Below are 23645 nucleotides of genomic sequence, written 5' to 3' on the forward strand. Positions count from 1 at the left end.
TCGGAAAGCCGTTTCTGTTATGGCCGCGGGAGCTGGCACCGTGGGCCCCGCTTCCGGCCCGGGCGTCGTGCGTGACCCGGCGGCGTCACAGTCGAGGAAGCGGCCCGGTCGGGAGGGAGGGGAGGGTGCGCGGCGATCGGACGCGATGGCGGGAGGAAGCGGGAGCAGCGACGGCAGCGGGCGGGCGGCAAGCCGGCGGGCGTCTCGTAGCGGCGGACGGGCTCGGCGGGGGCGGCACGACCAGGGGCTGGGGGGCGCCGCCGAGCGGGGTGCGGGGGAGGCACGGCTGGAAGAGGCTGTGAACCGCTGGGTGCTCAAGTTCTACTTCCACGAGGCGCTGCGGGCCTTTCGAAGTAGCCGGTACGGGGACTTCAGGCAGATCCGGGACATCATGCAGGGTGAGGGCCGGGCCTGGGGAAGGAGGCTCGGGCGCCTGGGAAGGGGAATCTCAGGGGCCCAGATGTCGGGGCTGGGGGTATCTCCGAACTAACGATGTCTTCTTTGCCAGCTTTGCTTGTCAGGCCCTTGGGGAAGGAGCATACCGTGTCCCGGCTGCTGCGGGTTATGCAGTGTCTATCGCGCATTGAAGAAGGAGAAAATTTAGGTATGGCTATTTTTGTATTCTTTTCTGGGCTTATTTAGAGTTAACGTTATTAAATTTACATCCGGAACTGAGGGACTCATGGTTAAGGTGCGCTGCTGTTTCGATCATAGTGGTCTTTTTCCTTCTAGAATTAGGCTATGCTCTGGCTCCAGTTAAGATTCTTTTTGCCTGCTTTTCTGTTTTGTTTTTTTTTAATTTCTTCCCACCTGTTTCTTGCCCCAACTTTGCTGCCATCTGAAGTGAAATATGGTAAGATGGCCATCTATCTTCTCTCCCACAGTAGTGTTTTTCAGAGTATGAGCACTTTTTTTTTTTCCTGAATTGAACTTGACAGCTGTTTAGCAAAAGGATCTTCGGTTTCTGGCCGCTTGTATTTGAGGAGGATGTGTGTATCTTGAAATCTGAGATGCAGATGCATATGTTAAAAAATAATTTACCTGTCTTGAAAATCATACAGTCCTTTCTGGTTCACTGATTTGAATTTGGACCCTCAACATGTATGTAAGCCTGTAACGAGTATGTCAGCAATTAAATGCAAATCTTGCTATATTTGCATGTTTTTTTAAATAAATATATGTATTTTTGGACATAATTTTTCTGTTCCATAGAAAATAGCTTAAAGTGAAAACTGTGCTCTTTGTCCTAGACTGTTCCTTTGATATGGAGGCTGAACTTACACCACTGGAATCAGCTATCAATGTGCTGGAGATGATTAAAACGGAATTTACACTGACAGAGGCAGTGGTCGAATCCAGTAGAAAACTTGTCAAGGAGGCTGTAAGGCTCTATTTTTTTTTTTTCTTTTAACAAAAATCAGAGGTTTTTGAGGATGCAAATGCTTATCTTTTTGTATGGGCTGGAGGAAAAATGGATGAAGAGAGAGCAAGTCAGCACACTCAAACACATACAAACATATACAGATATTATCTCTTTAGGCGACCCCGTCTCAGCCCAGATTTGGAAAGAACCATTAATGGTAGGTGCTCAGCTTTTATGATTTTAGCAGTCTTCCTTGTGGCCCTGTCAGGAGGGACCACAGTACACAGGAAATAGGTTACCATTGAAGACTGACATTTTGGAGCTTATTACATACCATTCAGGAGAACTGTGGAAGGGCTAGAAGTAACTGGCCCAGGGTTTGGTCACCCTTGTTTATCGTAAACCAAGGAGAAGAGCTGGGGCCTTGGGAAATGTGAGACTGACTTTGAGCTATTTCACGCAATTGTCTGCAGAAAGAGAGGCTTCCCTCTAAACAGACAATCAGAGGTGCTGGGATAATCAGCCAGTTAGAAAAAACAGAATGGTAGAAGGCTGGCACAGGTAGCATTCTTGACAAGAAGAAAGCTAGTGAAGTGTCTAGGAATATGGGACTGGGACTGTGTCAAGGCTCAGGTAGCTTCAAGTAGCAAAACTTACTTTTATTTAAAACATAGAAGTGGCCATGGAAACCAGTCAGAAAAAGCTTTTTGTTCTGTGGTAACAAAGACTAGGGCTGTAAAAGCAGACGCAGAGGTGGGGACTGAGGAACAACAGCTCAGCATTGCCCTGGTGGTGGGAAGGAAGGAAACCGATAAGAGAAGAGCACCCCCAAAAGGACGGGATGGGAGAGCCGGCAAGGATAAAGCCTTGCTTAGCAGTGAAGACTTTCTGTCCCTTGTCTGTGTGCTGATTACTAAGGGATCCTGTTAAAAAACAACTAGTGTGTGTGTGTGGCAGATTATTTATTCAGTTGAGGACCTTGAAAGGAACTACTTTTGGTCTTGCAAAGAATGCTCAGCTAATTTCAATTCCAAGGAGGAATAATTCCAAGATTAGATTTTTAGTACAGGTGAGTCCAGTTTGTGTTGGAGGGAAAATGCTAGAAAAGACGTATTAGCAAGGGAGGAGAAATCCATGCCTACTTGCAGAATAACTAAGGATCTTTTGAATGGGAAGAAACGGCACCAGTTCAGAGTAATGTGTGTAACTCTTGTTAAGTAGCTAGGTGATTCAGAAATGGCAACTTCTTCAGAACACAATCTGTAGATTTGTCTTCTGGCCCCTCTTTTGGAAGAGTCTTTGTGTGCTTTCATCTTTCAGCTGTCCATTTATTATTTTATTATTATTTATTATTTAAGTTCATAGATCTCGTTTGGGAGCTTCATTAGGAAAAATCTGTTTGCAAATCTAAACTCCCTTAAAATAGTCAACCATTTTCTTATGTTGACTCCCTTCTCTTTTCCATTTTCCACTAGGTACCTGATCTCATTATACTTACTGTATTACTATTACTGCTGTGTAACAAATTACCCCAAAACTTAGCAGCTTAAAACAATACATATTCTCTCTCAGTCTCCAAGAGTCAGGAATCTGGTAGTGGTTTAGTTGAGTGTTTCTGACTTGAAGTCTCATGAGATTCAAGTGTGAAGCTGGATACGAGGGTTAAAGTCATCTCAAGGCTCAGCTGGGGTTAAAAGATCTGCTTCCATCCTCACTCACACAGATGTTAGCAGGACTTAACTTCATTGATGGCTCGTGGCCAGAGACTTCAGCTCTTTGACTCCCCATAGGGCTGCTTACAACATGGTAACTTGCTTCCCCTAGAGCAAGTGATCCAGAAGAACAAGAGACCAAGACAGAAGTACTTCTAATCTCAGAAGTATTGTATTATCACTTTTGCCATATGCTGTTAGTCGTTATAGACTAGGTCAATTCTGGATTAATGTGTGGAATGGGACTAGGCAGAAGGTGGGGATCACTGGGAATCATCTTAGAGTCTGGCTACCAAAATTACCTTGATCTCCTAATTACTAATGATACTATATCACTTGCCACTTCAATTTATTTTTTTTCATTTCTCATTTCGAGTCGAAGAATTGTTAATGGTCATCTTTGGGAAAATACCTTGGGGTGCCTAGGCTCAGTGAGGCTTTCGGATACATTTTAGGCTTTGTAAAGTGTCAACAGCAATTTATTTAAAAGTGTATTAGATTTTTTTTTTTAAGTTTATCAAATGAGTTGGTAAATTAGAACTTCTCAATCTGTGGTCTGGGGATCTCTGCAGGTCTTTGGGACCCATTCACGCGTCAGAACTATTCGTAACAATGCCAAAATGTTAGCTGACTTTTTTAGTACATTGATATTTGCACTGATCGTGTAGAAGCAATGATGGGTAAAACTGCTGGTGCCTTAGCATGACCAAGGCAGTGGTAAATTGTACTAGTAGTCATTGTAGTCTTCATTGACACATGCTGGCAGTTAGAAAAAAAGAAGGCCAGCTTCAATTAAGGATGTCTTTGAGAAAGCAGTAAAAAATTATTAAATCTAAACCCTTGTGCAAACATCTTTTCACTATTTTGTCTGACAAGATAGGAAGTTTGCATAAAGCATTTCTGTTGCATACCAAGACATGATAGTTGTCTTCAGGAAAAGCTCTTTTGTCATTGTTCGAGTTGCATGTTGGTCTAGCTGCTTTTTAAATGGAACACCATTTTTACATGAAAGAATTGACAAACTTTGGTTATTTAGACAGGTATTTGACAGTCATTTTCTTGAAAAAGGGCAAAAGTGAATTGTTCACTTCAAGGAAAACAATTGATAGTATTTGTTGCCAGTAATAAAACTCAAGCTTTCAAGTGAAAGTTAGAGTTTTGGAAAACTTGTATTCATGTACTTGATAGCTTCCCAATTCTTTAATTTTTCTGATAAGATTGATGGTATTAACAACTATGAGTTTACAAATATCTTTAATAAATGTGTCAACATTTGGAAGACATCCATAACTGGGTGATCATTTTCCAAATGATCAATGCGTTATATCACAAAATCATTCATGGGTAACAGATCTATTTAAAGTATAAGACAGACTAACACATTTTAATGTAACAGATGATGAAAAGTTCACTTGCCAAAGTTTGGTGTAGAGTCAAATTTGGTATAAATTCAAATACCCAGTTTTCTGAAAGGGCTATTAAAATACTCCTCCCTTTTCCAACATCGTATCTGCCTGAGGCTGGTATTTTTTTTAATATACTTCAACCAAAACAACATTATCAACAGAATGAATGCAGAAGCAAGTATGAAAATACGTCTTTCTTATAGTAAACCATATATTAAGGAGATTTGCAAAAATGTAAAACAATGCTATCCTTCTCATTAAACTTCTTAGAAAATATAGTAATTTTTCATAAAGATATTATTTATGTTAACCTGTAATGAGTTTATTTTTAATGAATTAATAAATATTTTTAAATTTTCTCAGTTTTATATTTGTAACATGGTGAATATCAACAAATATAACTCACATAAACAAAAGCTCTTTGGGATCCCTGTTAACATTTAAGAGTATAAAGGAAACCCGAGGCCAAAAAGTTTGAGAACTTCTGTAAGCTGGTAATGATATTGAGACTGCGTTGGTTTTCTCTTCATAACTAAAAGCGATTCCTCAGTTAAGATTTCTGTGGAGAACGGGAGAAGAGCACGTATGGCATATTCTTGGGGAAGCATTTACTTGTTGCTTTTTGTTGTGCAGCGTTCTACCCTGCATCTTTGGTAACAGCACCTTGATTTTCTTCGGGGGCTGTACCCCATTTGGGGGCTGGTACATCAGACACACTCTCTTAGAACTTTAATTCTTGAAACAAAAACTTTGTCAAGGCTTTTTGAGCATTCCTGCTTCCTGGTTTCTTTCTGAATTTACTTCTCTAGCCTTTCTTCACTTCTCTGAGTTTGGTTTTCTCTTCCTGTGCATTTTCTCATTTTCCCCAACATAAAAACTTTTTCGTCTCTATTGAAAATCTGTGTTTGGAATTTACTTTTTGTTTAAGTTAGCAAGTAACAATTGTATTGCTTATACTCCAAGAGCCTTAACAGATGCATAAGAGAAGAAATTACACTTATTTCTGAATACTCAAGTGAAAAAGCAATGGTTCATCTCTTTAAAAAAAACTTCGAACTCATTTGCATTTCCATGTTTCACAAATTAAATATAGTAGGACCTATGTTCCAGTTCTGGGACAGATTAAGCATACTCTCTTCTGTTTCCTGTAATGCTGCAAGTATAAATCCTGGACAAAATGTGTGGAACGGCTATCGGAGGACTCAGAAATGTAAATGGTAGTAAGCAGATGGGAAGACGACCAGAATTTGAAGATCTACCAAACTGGTGATGAGTAGTTTACCATTTTTTCCCTCTCCAGTATCAGCTGGCCTGGACCTGAAGGCTCCCGAAACCTGGACATGCACTCCATGTATGAACTGAAGGAAGTCCAGAGAGAGGTGCTCTCTGGTCTGAGGAGCAGGAAAGAGATCTCCTAAGGGTCAGAAAGGGTGGGAGAAACTCCAGGGGTGTTTTTTCTCCCTTCTCTCTGTCCCGGCACCCAGGCAGAACTACACTGGTGGCAGCAGTGGCCCGGTGGCAGCAGTGGCCCAGTGGCAGCAGGGCAGGCACTTAAAACTGAAAGAAGAGAACCCTTTTCTCCTTAGCAATGGAGCTGTGATCCTCAGAACTTGGAGCAAATTCCATTGTTGTTTTTTGTACTGTCTGCCCTGCTGCTTAGCCCTGGATGCAGATGCAGTTAGTGTGGCAGAGTGGGGAAAACTAAAGCCCACGAATACAAGGCTGGTTCAATATTTGAAAATCAGTCAATGTAATCTACCCTATTAATATAAAGAAAAACCATGATCGTATCAATTGATGCCAAAAGAGCATCTGACAAAATTCAACGTTAGTTTATGATAGAATACAGTCAGCAACTAGGAATATATAAAAGGGAACTTCCTCAACCTGATAAAAAGCATCTACAAAAAAACCAACAGCTAACATTAAAGATGGAAGATGTGGGCCAGCCCTGTGGCTCAGGCAGTTAGAGCTCCGTGCTCCTAACTCCGAAGGCTGCCGGTTCGATTCCCACATGGGCCAGTGGGCTCTCAACCACAAGGTTGCCAGTTCAATTCCTCGAGTCCCGCAAGGGATGTTGGGCTCCGCCCCCTGCAACTAAGATTGAACACGGCACCTTGAGCTCCCGGATGGTTCAATTGGTTGGAGCGTGGGCTCTCGACTACAAGGTTGCCAGTTCGATTCCTCGAATCCCGCAAGGGATGGTGGTCAGTGCCCCCTGCAACTCAAGATTGAACATGGCACCTTGAGCTGAGCTGCCACTGAGCTCCCAGATGGCTCAGTTGGTTGGAGCACATCCTCTCAACCACAGGGTTGCCGGTTCGACTCCGGCAAGGGATGGTGCCCCCTGCAACTAGCAACGGCAACTGGACCTGGAGCTGAGCTGCACCCTCCACAACTAAGACTGAAAGGACAACAACTTGAAGCTGAACTAAGATTGAAAAGAACAACTTGACTTGGGGGAAAAAAAAAAGTCCTGGAAGTACACACTGTTCCCCAATAAAGTCCTATTCCCCTTCCCCAATAAAATCTTTAAAAAAAAAAAAAAAAGATGGAAGATGAATGCTTTGTCCTTAAGATCCAAAACAAGGCAAAGGATCCGTTCTCACCACTTCATTCTATATCATACTGGAAGAACTAGCTAATGCAGTAAGTCAAAAAAAAAAAAAAAAAAGAAAGTGAAACAGTTTAGAAAGGAAGTAATAAAATTGTGCCTATTTGCAGATGACATGATCGTCTATATAGAAAATCCCATGGAATAGACAAAAAAAAAAAAGCTATACTAAGTTTAGCAAGATAGCAGGATATAGGATCAACACAAAAAACATCATAGCTCCATATATGAATGATATGAAATGACATTACCCAAACAGTGCCATTTACAATACAGCCGTCCCCCCTCATCTGCAGGGGATATGTTCCAAGACCCACCCACACCTTCCACCCCAAGTAAATGCCTGAAACCGTGGATAGTACCAAACCCTATACATACTGTGTTTTTTTCCTACACATACATACATTTATGGCGTCTCTGGCATATACTAATTGCCAACACTACTTTGTGCTTTGGAGGCATTATTAGATAAAATAATGGTTAATCTAACGCAAGCATTGTGATACTAAAACAGTCAATCTGATAACCTAGTGACTAACAGGCGGGTAGCATGTATAACGGGGAAATGCTGGATAAAGGGATGATTCATGTTCCAGGCAGAACGAAGTAGGATGACCTGAGATTTCATCATGCCAAGAACTGCGCAATTTAAAACTTACGAACTGTTTATTTCTGGAATTTTCCATTTAATATTTTCAGACTGCAATTTACTGCAGGTAACTGCAGCTGCAGAAAGTGAAACTGGATAACAGGATAGAGCCGAAAAAGAAATACTTAAATATAAGTCTAAAAGAACATATGCAGGGTCTTATGTGGAAAAATACAAAATGCTGATGAAAGAAATCAAGACCTAATAAATGGAAAGACCATGTTCATGGATTGGAAGACTTAGTAAATAGTTAAGATGTCATTTTCTCCAATTGATCTAATGTAATTCCAATCACAGTCTCAGTAGAATTTTCTGTAGATACAGACTGATTCTAAAATACATATAGTAAGGTAGAGGAATTAAAACAAAACAGTTTTGTAAAAGAATAAAGTTGGAGGATTCACTACTAAATTTTAAGAATTATTGTAAAGCTACAGTACTCATGATGACTAGTGGAAGTATGATCCACAAGGAGGAAAAATTGATAAACGAGTTCATCAAAATTTAAAACCGTGTTCTGAGGAAAATACTGTTGAGGTTCAAACAAATATGACTAATTGATTTTTGACAAAAATGTGAAGGCAATTTAATGGAAAAAGGATAGTCTTCAACAAATGATACTGAAACAGTTGGATGTCCATATGCAAAAAATGAACCTTGACCTAAACTCATCTTATACAAAAATTCATTCCAAATAGAGCATAATCTAAATGTAAAGCTATAAAACCTTTAGAAGAAACCATGAAAAAAATCTTCATGTCTTGAACTTAGGCAAAGAGTTCTTAGCTATGACACTAAAAGTATGATCCATAAAGAGGAAAAACTGATAAACTGGACTTCATCAAAATTTAAAACTGTGTTCTGAGAAAAATACTGTTAAAAGAATGAAAAGACAAGCAAATTTTATATCTGACAGGACTTGTATCCAAAATATATGAAGAACTCGCCAAAGAAAACAACCCTATTTTAAAAATGGGCAAAAGACTCACCAAAGAGAAATACGGTTGGCAAAATAAGCACATTAAAAGATGCTCAACATCATTTAGTCACTAGGGAAATACAAATTAAAATCACAATGAATATTAGGACATAACCTAGTAGAATGGCTAAACTTAAAAAAACTACAAATGCTGGTGAGGATGTTGAGCAACTGGCTCTGTCATACATTGCTGAGGGGAATGCAAAATGGTAAAACCACTCAGGAAAATGGGCCATTTCTCATAAAGTTAAACGTAATCTTCCATGTGATCCAGCAATCCCACTCCTGAGTATTTACTTTCGAGAAATGAAAAGTTATGTTCACATCAAAAACTGTACATGAATGTATTAGCATCTCTTCATAACCACCAAAAATTGCAGATAACCCAAAAGTCCTTCAGCGGTTGAAAAAACAAACTAGTAGATCCATACAGTGGGATCGTATACTGCTCAGCAATAAGAAGGAACTATTGATCACGCAACTACAGGGATGGATTTCAAAAGCATTATACTGAGGGAAAGATTCCAGTCTCAAGGTGCCACCCTTTAAAAAATAAGTGCTACCGTACAATCTGATCCCATTTATATGACATTCTTGAAGAGCCGAAACAACGAAAAGATCAGTGCTTGCCAGGGATTAGGGGTGGGGGAGAGGGGTGACTACAGAGGGAGGTTTTTTTGTATCTGTGATTTCTGTATCATTGTGGTTACAGGAGTCAGTACATGTGGTAAAACTTACACCAAAAAAAGTTAATTTTACTGTATGCAAGGTAAATAAAATTTAAAAACATAACAGGACCAAGATGATTTATAAAAGTTAAACCTTTGTATTCAAGAAAGGAAGTATAGTCTTAGTATAGTTTTTCTGCTGAAAATGATGTAAAAGTGAATATGGTCGTCTGATTAAAAGGAAAAGACTTCTTTTGTCCCCTTGCTGGGCAACAAGAACTTAGGGCTGTGCCTGCTGTTCAGGAGCATTGGACACCGGTTTCCTTCGCCCTGTAGGGCTGTGCTCAGCGTGTTGACAGAATCAGCAGAGTTAGTACTTACAACTGAATTCCCTTGCTATTCGTCCTTCTCTTGGTGTTTCTCCTTAAATTCTTCCTCATGAAGACTGGAAATACTAAGAACCAATATTTCCTTCCCTTTTTTTATACGTGAAGTCTGTGTCTGATGCCTCTCTTGAGACGGGATCTAAGAAGACAGAGTACGTAGCTCCTCTATCCTGTTAGGTAACTCCAGGTGCTCCCAGTTTTCCCCTGGGTTTTCCAACTTAAAAAAAAAAAAATGTCACATGGTTTTTAAAATACCTTATTAAATTTTCAGTCACTGTTACTGTCCCTCTCCACATATTCTCTTGGGGTTTCTTTACTGAAAGGGACTCTTCTTTTTCTCTATGGCTGATGAGACCTCATCCTGCCTGGAACTTTGTCCTCTTTGCTGCCTGTGGATACAATGAGCTGGATTTGTCTGTCTCAGGAATTCCCTGCACACTTTCACTGGAGTTGCCAGCTGGGGTTTACGGTACTGAGAGGCTGTATTGGTTCTTCGGCAGAACTGACCTCAGGCTTTTCCTGAATGGAGCTAGCAGAACTCTGTGTTGAGCAAATTGCCTCTTTTTTCCACAGTATATCCTCTCCTCTGCCCCCCCCCCCCATTACATCAAAGCTTTTGCATCCAAAAAGAACAGAACCAGTTGTTCTGGGGACCTGGAATGACCCCTCTCCATTTTGCCTTTCCTTAAGAGGCCCTAATCAAATTGGGTAAATGATCTGTAATCCAGGGGATAGATTTTGCTATCAGCCATCTTTTTAAAAACGGTGTAATGTTGAAAACCTACTACCCTACACAGTGGAAGAGACCTTACAGTTGTTCTTAATTCTTGAACAATTAGTTTTTAAATACAGGAATTAGATAGAATATGAAAAAGTTCTTGGGTACATAAGACTCGGTTTTACTTTTTAGTAAAGTTTATTTTGATATTTGATATTCTGATTTATTACGACAGTTTAACAGACAGGTTTTTTCCTCCTCTTTTGTAGGCTGTCATTATTTGTATCAAAAACAAAGAATTTGAAAAAGCTTCAAAAATTTTGAAAAAACATATGCCCAAGGACCCCACAACTCAGGTAAATTTGATACATTTTTTTGCTCCTATGACTTAAAACCGTTGCATTGTTTCTTGTGGGAAAACAGGGAAAGGGTCCTTTGTCAGGAATGTTATCTAAATATTCATCTTTAGCATGTTGGCTTTTATATCCAGGATAACTCAGTGTTAGACTGGCTTTTCAAAATGTGTTTATTAGATAAATATACATAAGTCGTTTACTTGCCCATTTCTATCTGGTTTGTGACAGAACTTGATTTAAGTAATCAGTACCAGGTATCAAGCGATCAAGTTTTGTAACATTTCTAACTTTACTTACATAAATGCTGATCCTGCACACTTGAGAATCTGTCTTAGTAAAACTCCTTTTGCACCCTGCTCTTGTTTTTATTTTTCCCTTTAGAAATCTAAATTTTAGTTTTCGAAAGGTAACATGTATATAATACAAAATTCAAAAAGTACAAAAGAGCTTAGTGAAAAATTCTCTCATCTCTGACTCAGTCATCTCGTTGCACTTTTCAGAGGCAACCAGTTTTGTTGTTAATACTTTGTATATTCATGTAAATAAGTGCATGTACATGTACATGTAGCCATACACATATACCCATTCTTCCTGTGCTTCCCATACACATCTGTGAGCATATTCCACACACTAATTTGAACATTTTTGTAAATTGTCTCTTTTACTTCCTATATCTTGGAGGTCATTCTATATTGGTATATAAAGAGCTTCTTTATACTTTTTGTGTTTTGGGTTGGGGGGGGGTTGCAAGTTTAAAAATCTTTATGTAAATGTATAAAGGTACTTTAGATTCTAAGTTCTTCATTCTCTTTTTATAGCTACATAGTAACCCACTGTGGCTGATCTGTAGTTTACTGACTGTTCTGTGTGATGGGCTTCCCTTCCTATGTGTGTCCCAGTGGTTTCTGTTGCCAGTGTTATGACAGCTCTGATAGTGTTGTCTCAACTCATCGTCATTGAATTTGTCCTGGAGTTCTCCTTTCTCATGTTGCAAATATTGGTCCTTTGTGTAGAAGCTGAGAAATGATCTCCTGAACATTATCCGTGAAAAGAACTTGGCCCATCCTGTTATCCAGAACTTTTCCTATGAGATCTTCCAGCAGAAGATGCTGCGCTTCCTGGAGAGTCACCTGGATGACGCAGAGCCCTACCTCCTCACGGTGGGCCTTGGCCTTCTCTTCCTATAACCATGATATGGTCTGGAGGATGTGCAGGCAATTAGAAAAAGGACAGTTCTTTGTAGAAGTGAAAGAGTAAATGTGGAAAAGACTGAATTCTATGCACTATTTTCCTTAATTAAATTCCTTAAATATACAGAAGCAGAGATCCTGGCAGAGGCGAATAGAACATACATACTTGGTCTCCCTCACCTCCCATTTTTACCTCCTCTACGTGTAATTAATCTGTTATGGTTAGTAGGAGAACATTCGCTTACAGTTGATGGTGGTTCCCAGAGAAGATGAAATCTGAGTTAAGTTTGGGAGTAAGAGTGGTTTGATAGATGTATAATGGGGTTCTTAACAGGAAGAAGGTATAATAAGAAAAGGTGTGACTAGAAGGATAAGAGGCCATATGAAGACATTCTTTAATTGGATCAAAGAGATAAGTATAAAGAATGGAAGCAATCAGGCTCAAGATGGTGTGTAGAAGAATTAGAACCTAGCCTGTCCTAGAATGTGGACTGCGGTAAGTGAAACTGAGTGAGAGGGTGTTTGTTTTTTTAACCAGGATTTTAGTGTTGAAAATAGACCTCATAACAATGTATGTGCCAGGCCTATGTTAGGATAGTGTCAGTGATCCTAGCTGTCATTTGGCAAATCTTAAATTATTTGTAAAGCAGATAGTTTCGAATAATCAGGGAGCAAGTGTCGGCATACTTGAGCCTGGCCTAGGATCCTTTCCTTTGTATTCCAGGTAACTGGAAAATAACCAGCCACTGTGTTTGTGTGAGGATAGAACTCTCAGCTCATAAGACATCACTCATTACAGATACACATCCTGAGATGGAATATACTGGACTGACACGCAATGTGTAAAACTTCAGTCAGAGGGAGACACATGAGCAGTTGGAGTTAGAGCAGGACTGGCCTACTCAGGGCTTTATGTGCTATGAGTAAGGATTTTCAAAGAGCTGTTAAAAGGCAAAACATACAGAAATGTTTTGTAGCAGTGTAGTCATAAAAAAATTCTATACACAAACTAAAAGACATCACACAAACATCAGTTATCCTAAGTTTGGGAAAAACAAAGAAGTTTGCCTTTGGTACAGGACCCCAAAGGTGTGTAGATTAGGGATGAGACTGGAAGGATGGAAGAGGAGAAACAAAGTAAAATCACATAATTAAAGAATGTTTCCAATATCAAGATGGTTAGCTCTACTCAAATTGTGTCCTCCTTTAGTATAGACAAGTATTTTTTGAAAAAGCAAAGAAGGAAGAAATCTGAGATAATTCTTCTCAGTTCTGTGTCCTCCTTTAGCGTACCTAGATTGGATTTGTAGGTGAACATGTTTGCATATCGAATACATTCATGGTTAAAGCAGCAAAGAATTATGAAATTCTGTGGCTTCTTCCTAATGACACCCTTCCCTTCCCAGATGGCCAAAAAGGCTTTGAAATCTGAGTCTGCTGCCTCAACTACAGTGAAGGAAGATAAACAGCCAGCACCAGAGCCTGTGGAAAAACCACCCAGAGAACCTGCAAGGTGAGAGGGCTGCCCTTCTGTGATCTAGGGGAAATACTGGAGTGGTCTATTGGAAACAGTGTCCTTAGACCAGGATCACTTAGTTCCTCATGTGATCTGACCTCCTGACATATTACTGGTACAAGGTACTGTGGGATGTCAGATCCCTGACAAAAGTTCTGAGTGGTTATTCTTCAAAGGTTCTTTCCTCCTGTTTCTCTCCTGGCCTCGCCCATACTACACAGTACTTCCCTGTTGATACCTGATCTCTTAACACAGTGTTCAGATTTGTGAATCAGATTCCCAAGACCAGTTGCTAAAGTAGGGGTCACATGTTTAGATGCCTTTGGGGGCCTGGTAGGAAATGTAAAGGAGAAAGTGGGTCTAGGATAATTGAGAGCATGGGACTGTGAACCAGAGAGGGCATGCTTTTCAGTTTCGTGTGATTGTTAAGTGAGAATGCCCAAACTTCAGTTCAAATTTTCGTCGAGACGTCCATTTTTTGTTTTGTTTTTCAGCTTTCCCAGGTTTTGAATTTTGGCAGTTTTGAAAAACACTTGCACAGGCTAGGCAACAAAACACACCTGCCAGCTGGGTTTGGCCTACAGGCTGCCAGTTTGCCCTCTCCTAACAGTTTTTACTTAAAGCATATTGGCTATTCCAAATGATTAGATGAACTGTATTCTGAAAGGCAATTTCTTGTTTCAAGACTGTGTGGCACGCTTCTTAACACAGAGAATTCTCAAAACCCCATTGACAAGTGTATTACAGGAGAAAAGGGGCAGAATGGAGACTTTCACGTCTGCCACATGAGGGCTGGATTGGGACAGCGGGAAGAAGAGTTTAGACTTCAAAGTAAAACTGCTGGATTATCCATAGGTTTGTCCAACGGACTTGTACTTTTTAGGCACTATGAATAGTTCTTATATAATGGAAAGCATTGCTTTAGTCTTTACAGACTAAATGGGATGGGTTAGACTGCACGCAGGCTAAAGAGGTCTCTGGAGGAAGTATCACTATTTCCTTTAATGTTCTCTGATTTGCAGTTTAAACTCCTTAGTTCAACTTAAACAGAAGCTTTTATAAGTAAAGGATATATAGGAGCAACCTCTCTCTTTTTTTTTTTAAATGAAGAGTCCTCGACTTGAGTCTTCTAATTTGAAGCTTCACACGTTGATAAGTTGTGGCTGTTTGGATAAGCATCAACAATGGTGAAACTGATCTTTGTATGTTTGCCTTATCTGTAGACAGCTACAGAATACTCCAACCACCATTGGAATTAGGACTCTGAAAGCAGCTTTCAAGACTCTGTCTGGTTCACAAGATTCTGAGGCAGTCTTCTCAAAACTGGACCAGAAAGATCTGGTACTTCCTAATCAAGCTTTCCTACCATCACCAGCCCTCAAAAACAAGAGACCCCGAAAAGATGAAAACGGAAGTTCAGCCCCTCCTGAGGGTGAGGGTGGCTCTGAACTGCAGCCCAAGAACAAGCGCATGACAATAAGCAGATTGGTTTTGGAGGAGGACAGCCAGAGTTCTGAGGCAAACCCAGGCCTCGACTCCTCCCAGGACGTCATCCCAGCATCACTGGCCAAGCCCTCCGTTCTCAACCACCCCCTCCCCGGGGAGAAGAAGCCCAAGTATGAAGACCTTCTTTGTAGCAGTTTGGGGGCTGGTTGGTGGTCCTGGTTGGGCCTGGTATTGCTTCCATGAATGAAGTAACTTTCAACTAAGTTATTCACCACCAAGGCTTGCTCAGACTGCTAGAATGTGCCTCGGGAGTGGAGAGTGACAACATAGCCATCCCTGCCAGTTCTGAAGCCCCCTCACTTGGGCTTCCAGGCATTGCACTAGGGCATGAGTAAGGATGGAAGGGGTTTGGAGCCCCCTACTCATCACTGCTTTCATTTTTTAGCAGACTTCTAAGTACCTTGACTGCTAAAGATTATTAGTCTTGTTAAAAGAAATTTGTTTGAATTGGGCCATGATATACTTTGATTCTTGAGATTTATGAATATTTATAGTTTTGCACCTTCTATGAGTATTTGGGACTTGGCAAACTCAGTATATATTTATTAACGTCTCACATTCCAGGTTCTGTGGGACAGTGGCTAGAATGCTTGCATTTTGCTCCCCATCGTGATCCCCGACCTGGCTTTTGAGTTTTGCTACCCTTTGTGTCCTCTTGTGGATCCTTCCCCCAGGAAACTGGTCTGCTTGCTCTCTGGAACACAATGTGTTTGTTTTCTACTACTGTGCTCTCGCTCCCTGTCATTCCCCACGGTTGGACTACCATCCCTCCATCACTGCTTGTCAGAATCCCTTGCGTCCTTCAAAGGGAGGAGAAGCTGATGTTGACTAAGTACTTTCTGTGGGCCACACACTTCATGTATTTTACTGAATCTCTGCCATCCTCACTTTGAGTGATACATTAACCCCATTTTATAGATGAGGAAGGTTCAGAAAAGTTAAATTGCCTGAAGTCATATAGCTGAAAAGTGGCCAAGTTTGGCTTTGGGATTTTTAACCCAGGACAGTCTTGACACGAGCTCATGCCTGTACACCACTTATGCCAGGCTGCCTGTTAAAAATTCTGCCGCCTCCATGAATCTCCCCTGGTCACCCTGCTATAAGTGATCACCTCACTGGTCTCCCAAGGCCACTGCCATCTTGACCACTGCTCTCTGTTGTAGTTGTTTGGGGATCTGTGCTCTGCCAGCATGTGCTAAGTGGCATCTGATAAGTGACTCTGTACCATATGTACCACTGTCTGCATTTGGAAGTGAGTGAGTCACTGGCTGGGCACAGATACAGCCCAACACACTTATTCTCATTTGATACATGATCTCCTTTACTCCACAATAATGCTGTGAAGTGTAGGTATTGCTCCTATGAACAGATGAGGAAACTGGACAGAGTGCATGATTACAGTGGTTTTATAAATGGAAGCATTTGTGAAGGTATCAGACAACCACCTATCGTATCAAGGGTATGAAGTACGATGGATATTCTAAAGCAGAGGTTGGCACACTATGGCCCCTAAGCCCAATGTGCCTGCTGCCTGTTGTAAAGAGAGTTTTATTGGAACACAGCCACACCCATCTATGTATTGTCTGTGGCTGTACTGTCTGTAGCTACTTTTGATGCTACATTGAGTTGAGTAGTTGCAACAGAGAGTAAGGCCTGCAAAGCTGAAGATCCTCTCTGACCCTTTACAGAAAAAAGGGATCCCATGACCTGGCTCTAAAGGAGTGTGTGTGAGGTACCCTGATTGCTCCACAGAAGAGCTGAGCCTGCTCAGCAGAGCTGGTGGAGCAAACAAATACAGAGGAACACATGCTGAGCTGGCCTTAATGGATGAATAGGAAGTCATCGAGCATATAGGGGGTTGGGAGTTCTCAGCAGTGGGAACCCTTTTCATAAAAGCCGGGCATGCCCCCCAAAATATCCTATAGTCTGAATGACAGGAGAATACAGTGCACAGAGAGGATGAAGGAAGAAAAGTCTGGATGGGTAAATGGGCCAGAACTTGAGTTCCTATTCTATCAAGGAGAGGTTCTCAAACTGGGCTTCATATCACAATTACCTGTGGAATATGTTTAAAAATGACACATTCCCAGGCTCCTAACTACTGAATTAGAAGGGGCAGGAGAATGCTCTATAATCTGCTTTTCTAACTATTCCCTAAATAATTATTCCACTCATCTGAATGCCTAATGAGACACCACTAAGGGTTTCTGAACAGTCACTGAGGGAAAGGAGAGATGGAGAGTGGCTGGACATTGCTGCCAGGTGAGCAGCGAGGACCTGGGGAAGCTGGACCGGTGGAAGAGGAGGGGAAGGCAGGCTTAGGGTTTACCACATGGAGGGCAGGACCATGACTACTCGGTTGTTATATACTCCCCCCCCACCCCCACCCCAGCACTTACAACAAGTGCCTACTGGATATTTATTAACCAAATAAAATAATTATTGGTTCTTGCAATTTAAGGGGTCACAGGCAAAGCTATAAAAGGCCAGCAAAGGGTTAACATTTTAAGCTTTGCGGACCACTTGTGTGTCTGTTGCATTATAACCCCTTGAAAATGTAAAAATCATTCTTAGTTCAAGGGCTGTTCAAAAACCAGCAGCCACAGGCTGTAGTTTACTGACCCCTCTAGACCACTGCTCATCAAATTCCAAGTTCACCGGTGAGGAGCACAATCACCAAGAAGGGACCTGACTTGCCTGGGACCACACAGACCTATCCGTCAAGATAAGGACCCAGACCTCAGCCCTTTCACAACATGAGAAATTAGGCAGTACCAAAACATTTGTACATGTAATAAATGCCAAGTTCAGAGGCATAGCAGGTTACCGAACTGATCTGCAAAGATTGTCTGCAGGAATAGTGAACAGCTACTCGGGTGAAAATGACAGACCCAGAGGTTAAAAGCAGTTTTATCCCAGCACTCGGATAAGTGGGTAGAAAACTTAAGCTTTCTGACTTACTTATACATAGTAATTAACACAGCTAATGTCCTGAGAAGGAAAAAATACTTTGTCTCAAGCAAATTAGTTATTCTCAGAAATAACATTTTTGGGGATATCAAATTTAAAAACAAGGGAAAGGAAACAGTGCAGCCACTTTAATCAGGTAATTTCATAGTAAATTCGTGGAACTTTCAAGCCTATGCACTTACTAGGCAAATTGCTTTCATTACTCATTTGCAAAATACCCAGACAGCCCTAAAAATAAATATTTTGAGGGGGATGGTGGATGATGTATTCAGTGCTGAGTTTGAGGGTGGTCCTGCAGCCTGGGGGGATGATAACATGGGGATACCTGGCCAGGTCAGGATTTGGGAGTTGTGTGTGTAGGTGAATTTCAAATGTCGCAGCAAACAAAGAGGAACACGGCCACGAGTCAGCCAAGGACAATAGGGATGAGCCAGGATGAATTTGTTTTACACCTGTCCTCTCCATCTCTCCTTAGAGTACTCAAAGGCAAGTGGAACAACTCTAATGGGGTTGAAGAAAGAGAGACTTGGGTGGAAGAGGACGAGCTGTTTCAGGGTAAGCGAGATTCTCCTTGGTCTCCCTTTGACACTTGCTGAAGTGTACATGTATGTTACTGTCACATTCAGGTTCCAGAAACTGCCTGTCTCCAGACTAGAAAAAGTTTAACTTCCTCATTGTGATTCATGAGGAGTCAGTTTCATGTCCTTTCCCATTCAACGATGAGACTGTCAAAGCAGCACTTTATATTTGAAGAAAATTACTGGTTCTGTTTGAATAAATCCTATATTCAATTGTAGTTTATGTTCTTCCTAAAGTCTTAATTAGAAAAAGGAGGAGTTATTCCCTGCATTTCTTGTCTAAGTAAAACATCTCTTACCAGTTTCTGAGAAACTTTTCCGTAATGAATACTAAACTTCATAGCATTTGCATTAGAATCTCTCCTACCACATATTTTATGGAAATATCAAAGTTCTAAACCTTAATTTTGGAGATTCTAAGCACTTTTATAATAAAATACTATGTTTCCCCAAAAATAAGACCTAGCAGGACAGTCAGCTCTAATGCGTCTTTTGGGGCAAAAATTATTAATATTATATTTATTATATATCACATTAGACCTGGTATTGTGTTGTATTGTATTGTATTGTATTATATTATATTATATTGTATTATATTATATTATACCCGGTCTTATGTTAAATAAGACCCAGTCTTATATTACAGTAAAATAAGACCGGATCTTATATTAATTTTTGTTCCAAAAGACGCATTAGAGCTGATGGTCTGGCTAGGTCTTATTTTCGGGGAAACACGGTAGTAATCCACTGTCAGTTCCATAGGTTTTGTCCTTAAAAAGTATCTTCAAAGGTAGAAACGTAGCTGGCAAGATCAAGATCACAGGAAAAATGGGGGAAGCAACAGAAACCAATAAAAGTGGCATTAAATATTTAAAAACATCAGGATATTAAAGTTGTAGAAAACATCCACTTCCAGTGCAGTCCAGTTGCCAGTTTTAGAAATCGCTTCCACTATAGTATGAAATACTTCATCATTTAAAAATAAATAATCTAAAAAAAAAAAAAATTAATTAAAAAATAAATAAATAAATAAATAAATAAATAAATAAATAAATAAATAAAAATAAATAATCTGCTCCTGAGCCACCTTCCTCCACTGTTTAGGAAGCATTACTGGGAAAACGCATCTGCTCAGGCAGACCCTCCAGGCTACACGTTTATGCAATTTCGCCTTTTCTTGCAGCTTTTAACTGGCTCTTATTGGCTTGAAATAGCATGTTCTTTAAAACTTCCTGTGGTCCTCTGGCCGTTTAAAAAATTATCTTGGCCCATGGTTTTTCATCTCTTTCCATATGGTCAGAGGGTGTAGCTTGAGCAGATTTCACATGGTCTGTTGGAATGGGAAGCAGTAATTATTACCCCATTTTTTTGTTTAAGGAATTGAACCTAATTTTACTTATACAAAATGATCAGGAATTTGAAAATTCTGGTATAAAACAGTAACACTGTTATTTCAAAAGAGTGGTTAGCAAGGGGTTATAAAGCAGAAATTATATACTTATATATAAACATGTATAATACATATATGTTAGGGTTTTAAATACCAGTCCCACAGTAATTTTAGAAAATATTAGTTTTACTAAAGAGCCCCAAATCCCATCATTAACCGTTTTTTAATGCCTTTTTGTAAAGTATTTGCTTTGTATAGAATTTCATGGGCTAAAATGATTGGTATCTTGCAAACAAAGGACAAAAACAAATTATCCTTTAATGATGTCCTTTTTTTACTCAAAGTTTGAAATTGGAATCAAGTTTTCCCTTTAGGGACATTCTTTTTCTGGTGGTTTATGCAGGAAAAGATGAATTCTGAAATGAGTCTACTTTTACTGTTTTCCAGCAGTACCAGATGGAGAGAGCACAAGCAGTGTAACAAAAAAGCAGGTAATTTAAAATTCTCTTTTCTGATCTTCTCTGGTTGTGTGGGTAGAAGAGAGGTAAAATAAGTACCCACATTTCACAGCTAGACTACCCATGTACCTGGTAACAAATGTTTTGTGTTTTTCTGACAATCCAAACTAAGTTAAAGTAATACCGCAAATCCTCAAATAACATCCTTTTGTTCAATGTCATTTTGTTATAACGTTGAGTAGATGCTGTAGGAACTTAAGTCTTGTTTATATCAATTGGCCTATGGTAAAATTGGTTTCATTATATGTCGTTTTGCTTGAAGTTGCAGAACCTATCGACAACGTTAAGTGAGGACTTATGGTAGTAGTTATTCTCTGGAAGAAAAATCTAGGACAGAAACCTGACACATTTTCCTGACCATGAACAACACACGTTTGAAGTTTGAATGCAGAAGTGATTATTTGTTGAAGATAAAGTGGCAGGATGTTGAAAATGTCCAAATCCACACTGTTAACTTATTGTCTATAATGTGTTTTAAACATATAAGCCCTTCTTTTGAGTTCAGATTACTCTCCTAGGATTCATGAGTTTACCTCTTCACTGTATGAAAATGTGAATAAGTGGAGAGACACATTGTAATCTTTTTTCGTTTGCAGAAGTGGACTGTAGAAGAAAGCGAGTGGGTCAAGGCTGGAGTGCAGAAATTTGGGGAAGGAAACTGGGTTGCCATTTCTAAAAATTACCCATTTGTTAACCGAACAGCTGTGATGATTAAGGATCGCTGGCGGACCATGAAGAGACTCGGCATGAACTGAAACAAGCCTTCATGTCCACAGAAGTCACAGGAGCATGTTTCCTAATAAGAGCCGGATAGTCTGCTCTAGGCTGGGATGAAAATTTTGGGCGTCCTCCTCCAACGTGGGGGAGGTCCCAGTTCCACTTCATCACTGTTGGAGATCATGGAGTTGAAAAACAAAGCCAAGTCTACCCCTGTCCTTGGAAGCGATGACAGGCAGATAGCTTGTACAGTGCCAGAGTATCGTTAGTGTTTCCCTTCTTTAGTGATTTGCTTGAATTTAAATCCCCGGTAATCAGTAGAACCTTCTCCTAGGAAATGGTGGAGGCTGTTAGGAGCCACTTATGATTCCATGACCTGTTAAAACCAGCAACGTGAGCATTATTTGGAGTGAACTTGTTCCAGGTAAAGCTTTGGCCTTCTGATACAAATGCAAAGAACTTCGTCTCTCATGGGCCCAGCTTGATGAGAAACCCGTCCTGGTGGAATCAGGGTCCCTTTAAAAACTGTTTAGCCTGTTGTGATATCAACACCTAGACCTGACTGCCTTGACATTTGCTCTTAATATTTGCTGGGCTATGTAGGCAGGTTTAACCTCCACTTCTCATGCGGTTGAACCAGTGTGTTTTTTGGTGATTGTAGATAAGCTTAGCCTCCCCCCATTCTCTCTTGCCAATTCTCTTCCTTATGCTGGACTTTGAAAGCTTAAAATAATCCTGATTGAGTATAAATGCCGAATTCCATTCTTCATAAAATGGTTGCTTCCCCGATTCCCTAATTGTGCTATGCTAGTGTCTTGCACTGCAATTCAACATTTCCTTCTCCTTTTGTACCGTGTTGTGCTTGCTGTCTCTCTCAGACATCCTTAAAAACTGTCTTTTTAGCAAAAAAATTTCAGTGAAGTGTTTTATGTAATCTTTTTTTAAAATATGAAAACTATTGTCCATAACTTGTAGTATTCTTCATTAAAGTCTTGCTTCTCTCAAATGTAAATAACTGTTTAATTGCAGCACAGCATGTATGAGCAGCTGGAGGTAGCAAAATGTTAAACAAGTTTTGCTGAACCATGTTGACTGTTAAAAAGCTGATGTCAAAATGTACTGGATGTTCTAATCCTTGGAAGCCATGTGGAACAGAGAGGTGAAAGTTTCCTCTTACAATTTGTCCATTTCCTTATAACATACTTCTGGGGCCAAAAGACTTTTCCCTTTTTTACTTTTGAATGAGTGAAAGCTATAAAGAAGTGCTCAATTTTTAATATGCATATTATAGTTGTAAGTCGGAAACTACATGTGTTGGAGTTTGGCACTACTGTTTTTCTATCAATTAACCTCAAGTGAAACTACAATAAGAACCTGATCTCCTCTCAGTCCAACCACCTCCTCTCAATCTGGGTGCGGCAAGTTGTGGTCTCCCTCAAAACTGGATTAGGATGCAGACGCTTTTCTCCCCTCAGCTCTCCATCGTTACAGTGGCGACGCTCTCTGGGTAGAAGAGTGACACTGGGATGCATTTAGGGAAGCAGAGTGTCCCAATCAGCATTTCTCAAATTTGAAAAATGCACAGGCCCATTAACATTTTTTAACATAACTTCAGTGTTATTTTTATTACTGTATTACTGAAATGTGTACAAACAAAAAACTAAGCCTACAGCTTCCATAGAACTATAAACCTTACCGCATCCTGCTGACTGTTTTGCTAAATCTAAGTTACTGCTCACGACATGAGTAGTGTTAGGATGGTGGCAATGGTGGGACTCCGGTGGGGGTGCCTGTGCCACTATGCACTGGAAATGATCCCAGACTCTCCCATCTTCACCTTAGAGACACCGCTGCAGGGCCACAGTGCCTCCAGAGTGCTGTGACATCATTTGGCCTCCGCGAGAACTGAACACAATTACGAAGTCTGTTCTTTGCTCATTCGCTGTTAAAGTATCACCACTTGGAGTCAATGCGATGAATTCTGAAGCAATACTTGGTTAGAAGCCGCTAAGCTGTTTTGTTAAGATTATGGCTGAAATAAAAACATTTAGACACTATCAGGACTCAGAGACCGACAAACAATCCCAGTGGGTAAGAATATGAGGCGCACTCGGGACCCCTGCTGTGTGTCCGTGCTGTAGTCTGGTGAGCCGGCCACTGAACCTGAATGGCCATCGCCTCGCTTCCGACGCAATAGATAATGGTAGAGCTAGAGAGCTGTTGTGAGAATAAAGTCAGATGCAGTAAATCTCGTAGCTCAGTGCTGCCCATGAAGTCAGTGAGTGCCAAAGAAGTCATGGATAAAAGAAGAAAGGTAGAGGGTTTCAACAATATAATGTTCTTTAAGTTGTTTTGGACAGCTTTATATATATATATATATATATATGATCAGTCCGATGGAAGGTACCA

General features: G+C 40.4%; 2 protein-coding genes across 6 annotated transcripts in view; one reads left to right on the top strand and one right to left on the bottom strand.

The window, feature by feature from the left end:
- On the top strand, window positions 1-22242 carry TERF2 (telomeric repeat binding factor 2). 4 transcript variants are annotated; one of them, XM_019756847.3, is made up of 10 exons: window positions 5-398; window positions 509-604; window positions 1251-1381; window positions 10765-10851; window positions 11865-12011; window positions 13448-13554; window positions 14781-15173; window positions 18509-18588; window positions 20449-20492; window positions 21116-22242. In XM_019756847.3, the coding sequence occupies exons 1-10, from the start codon at window positions 20-22 to the stop codon at window positions 21272-21274; spliced, it is 1623 nt and encodes a 540-aa protein (XP_019612406.2). In that variant the 5' UTR covers window positions 5-19; the 3' UTR covers window positions 21275-22242. The 4 variants fall into 4 exon arrangements, with proteins under 4 accessions (XP_074170773.1, XP_074170772.1, XP_019612406.2 ...); XM_074314668.2 differs by having other exon boundaries at window positions 20452-20492; XM_074314672.2 differs by lacking the exon at window positions 14781-15173 and having other exon boundaries at window positions 1-398; window positions 20452-20492.
- NIP7 (nucleolar pre-rRNA processing protein NIP7) overlaps window positions 1-23645 on the bottom strand; it is a 60551-nt gene that overhangs the window by 28221 nt on the left and 8685 nt on the right. The window contains exon 5 of one of the 2 annotated variants that reach the window (XM_088800279.1): window positions 22827-23268. The exons of the other annotated variant lie outside the window; for it this stretch is intronic. Coding sequence (XP_088656405.1) covers window positions 23263-23268 — 6 coding nt within the window. The 3' untranslated portion in view covers window positions 22827-23262. Of the gene's footprint in view, window positions 1-22826; window positions 23269-23645 lie in introns of those variants that run through there. 2 annotated transcript variants of the gene reach the window in all.

Source organism: Rhinolophus sinicus, chromosome 8 (genome assembly GCF_057876585.1).
Source record: "Rhinolophus sinicus isolate RSI-liver-muscle chromosome 8, RSI-T2T, whole genome shotgun sequence".
Lineage (NCBI taxonomy): Eukaryota > Metazoa > Chordata > Mammalia > Chiroptera > Rhinolophidae > Rhinolophus > Rhinolophus sinicus.

What these genes read in the sequence shown, in the direction of transcription:
- TERF2 (XM_019756847.3), top strand. Translation starts at nt 20, where the DNA reads ATGGCCGCGGGAGCTGGCACCGTGGGCCCCGCTTCCGGCCCGGGCGTC. An exon ending in TGAAGAAGGAGAAAATTTAG is followed by an intron (nt 605 to 1,250) that starts GTATGGCTATTT and finishes TCTTTGTCCTAG; the next exon opens with ACTGTTCCTTTGATATGGAG. An exon ending in GAAAACTTGTCAAGGAGGCT is followed by an intron (nt 1,382 to 10,764) that starts GTAAGGCTCTAT and finishes CCTCTTTTGTAG; the next exon opens with GCTGTCATTATTTGTATCAA.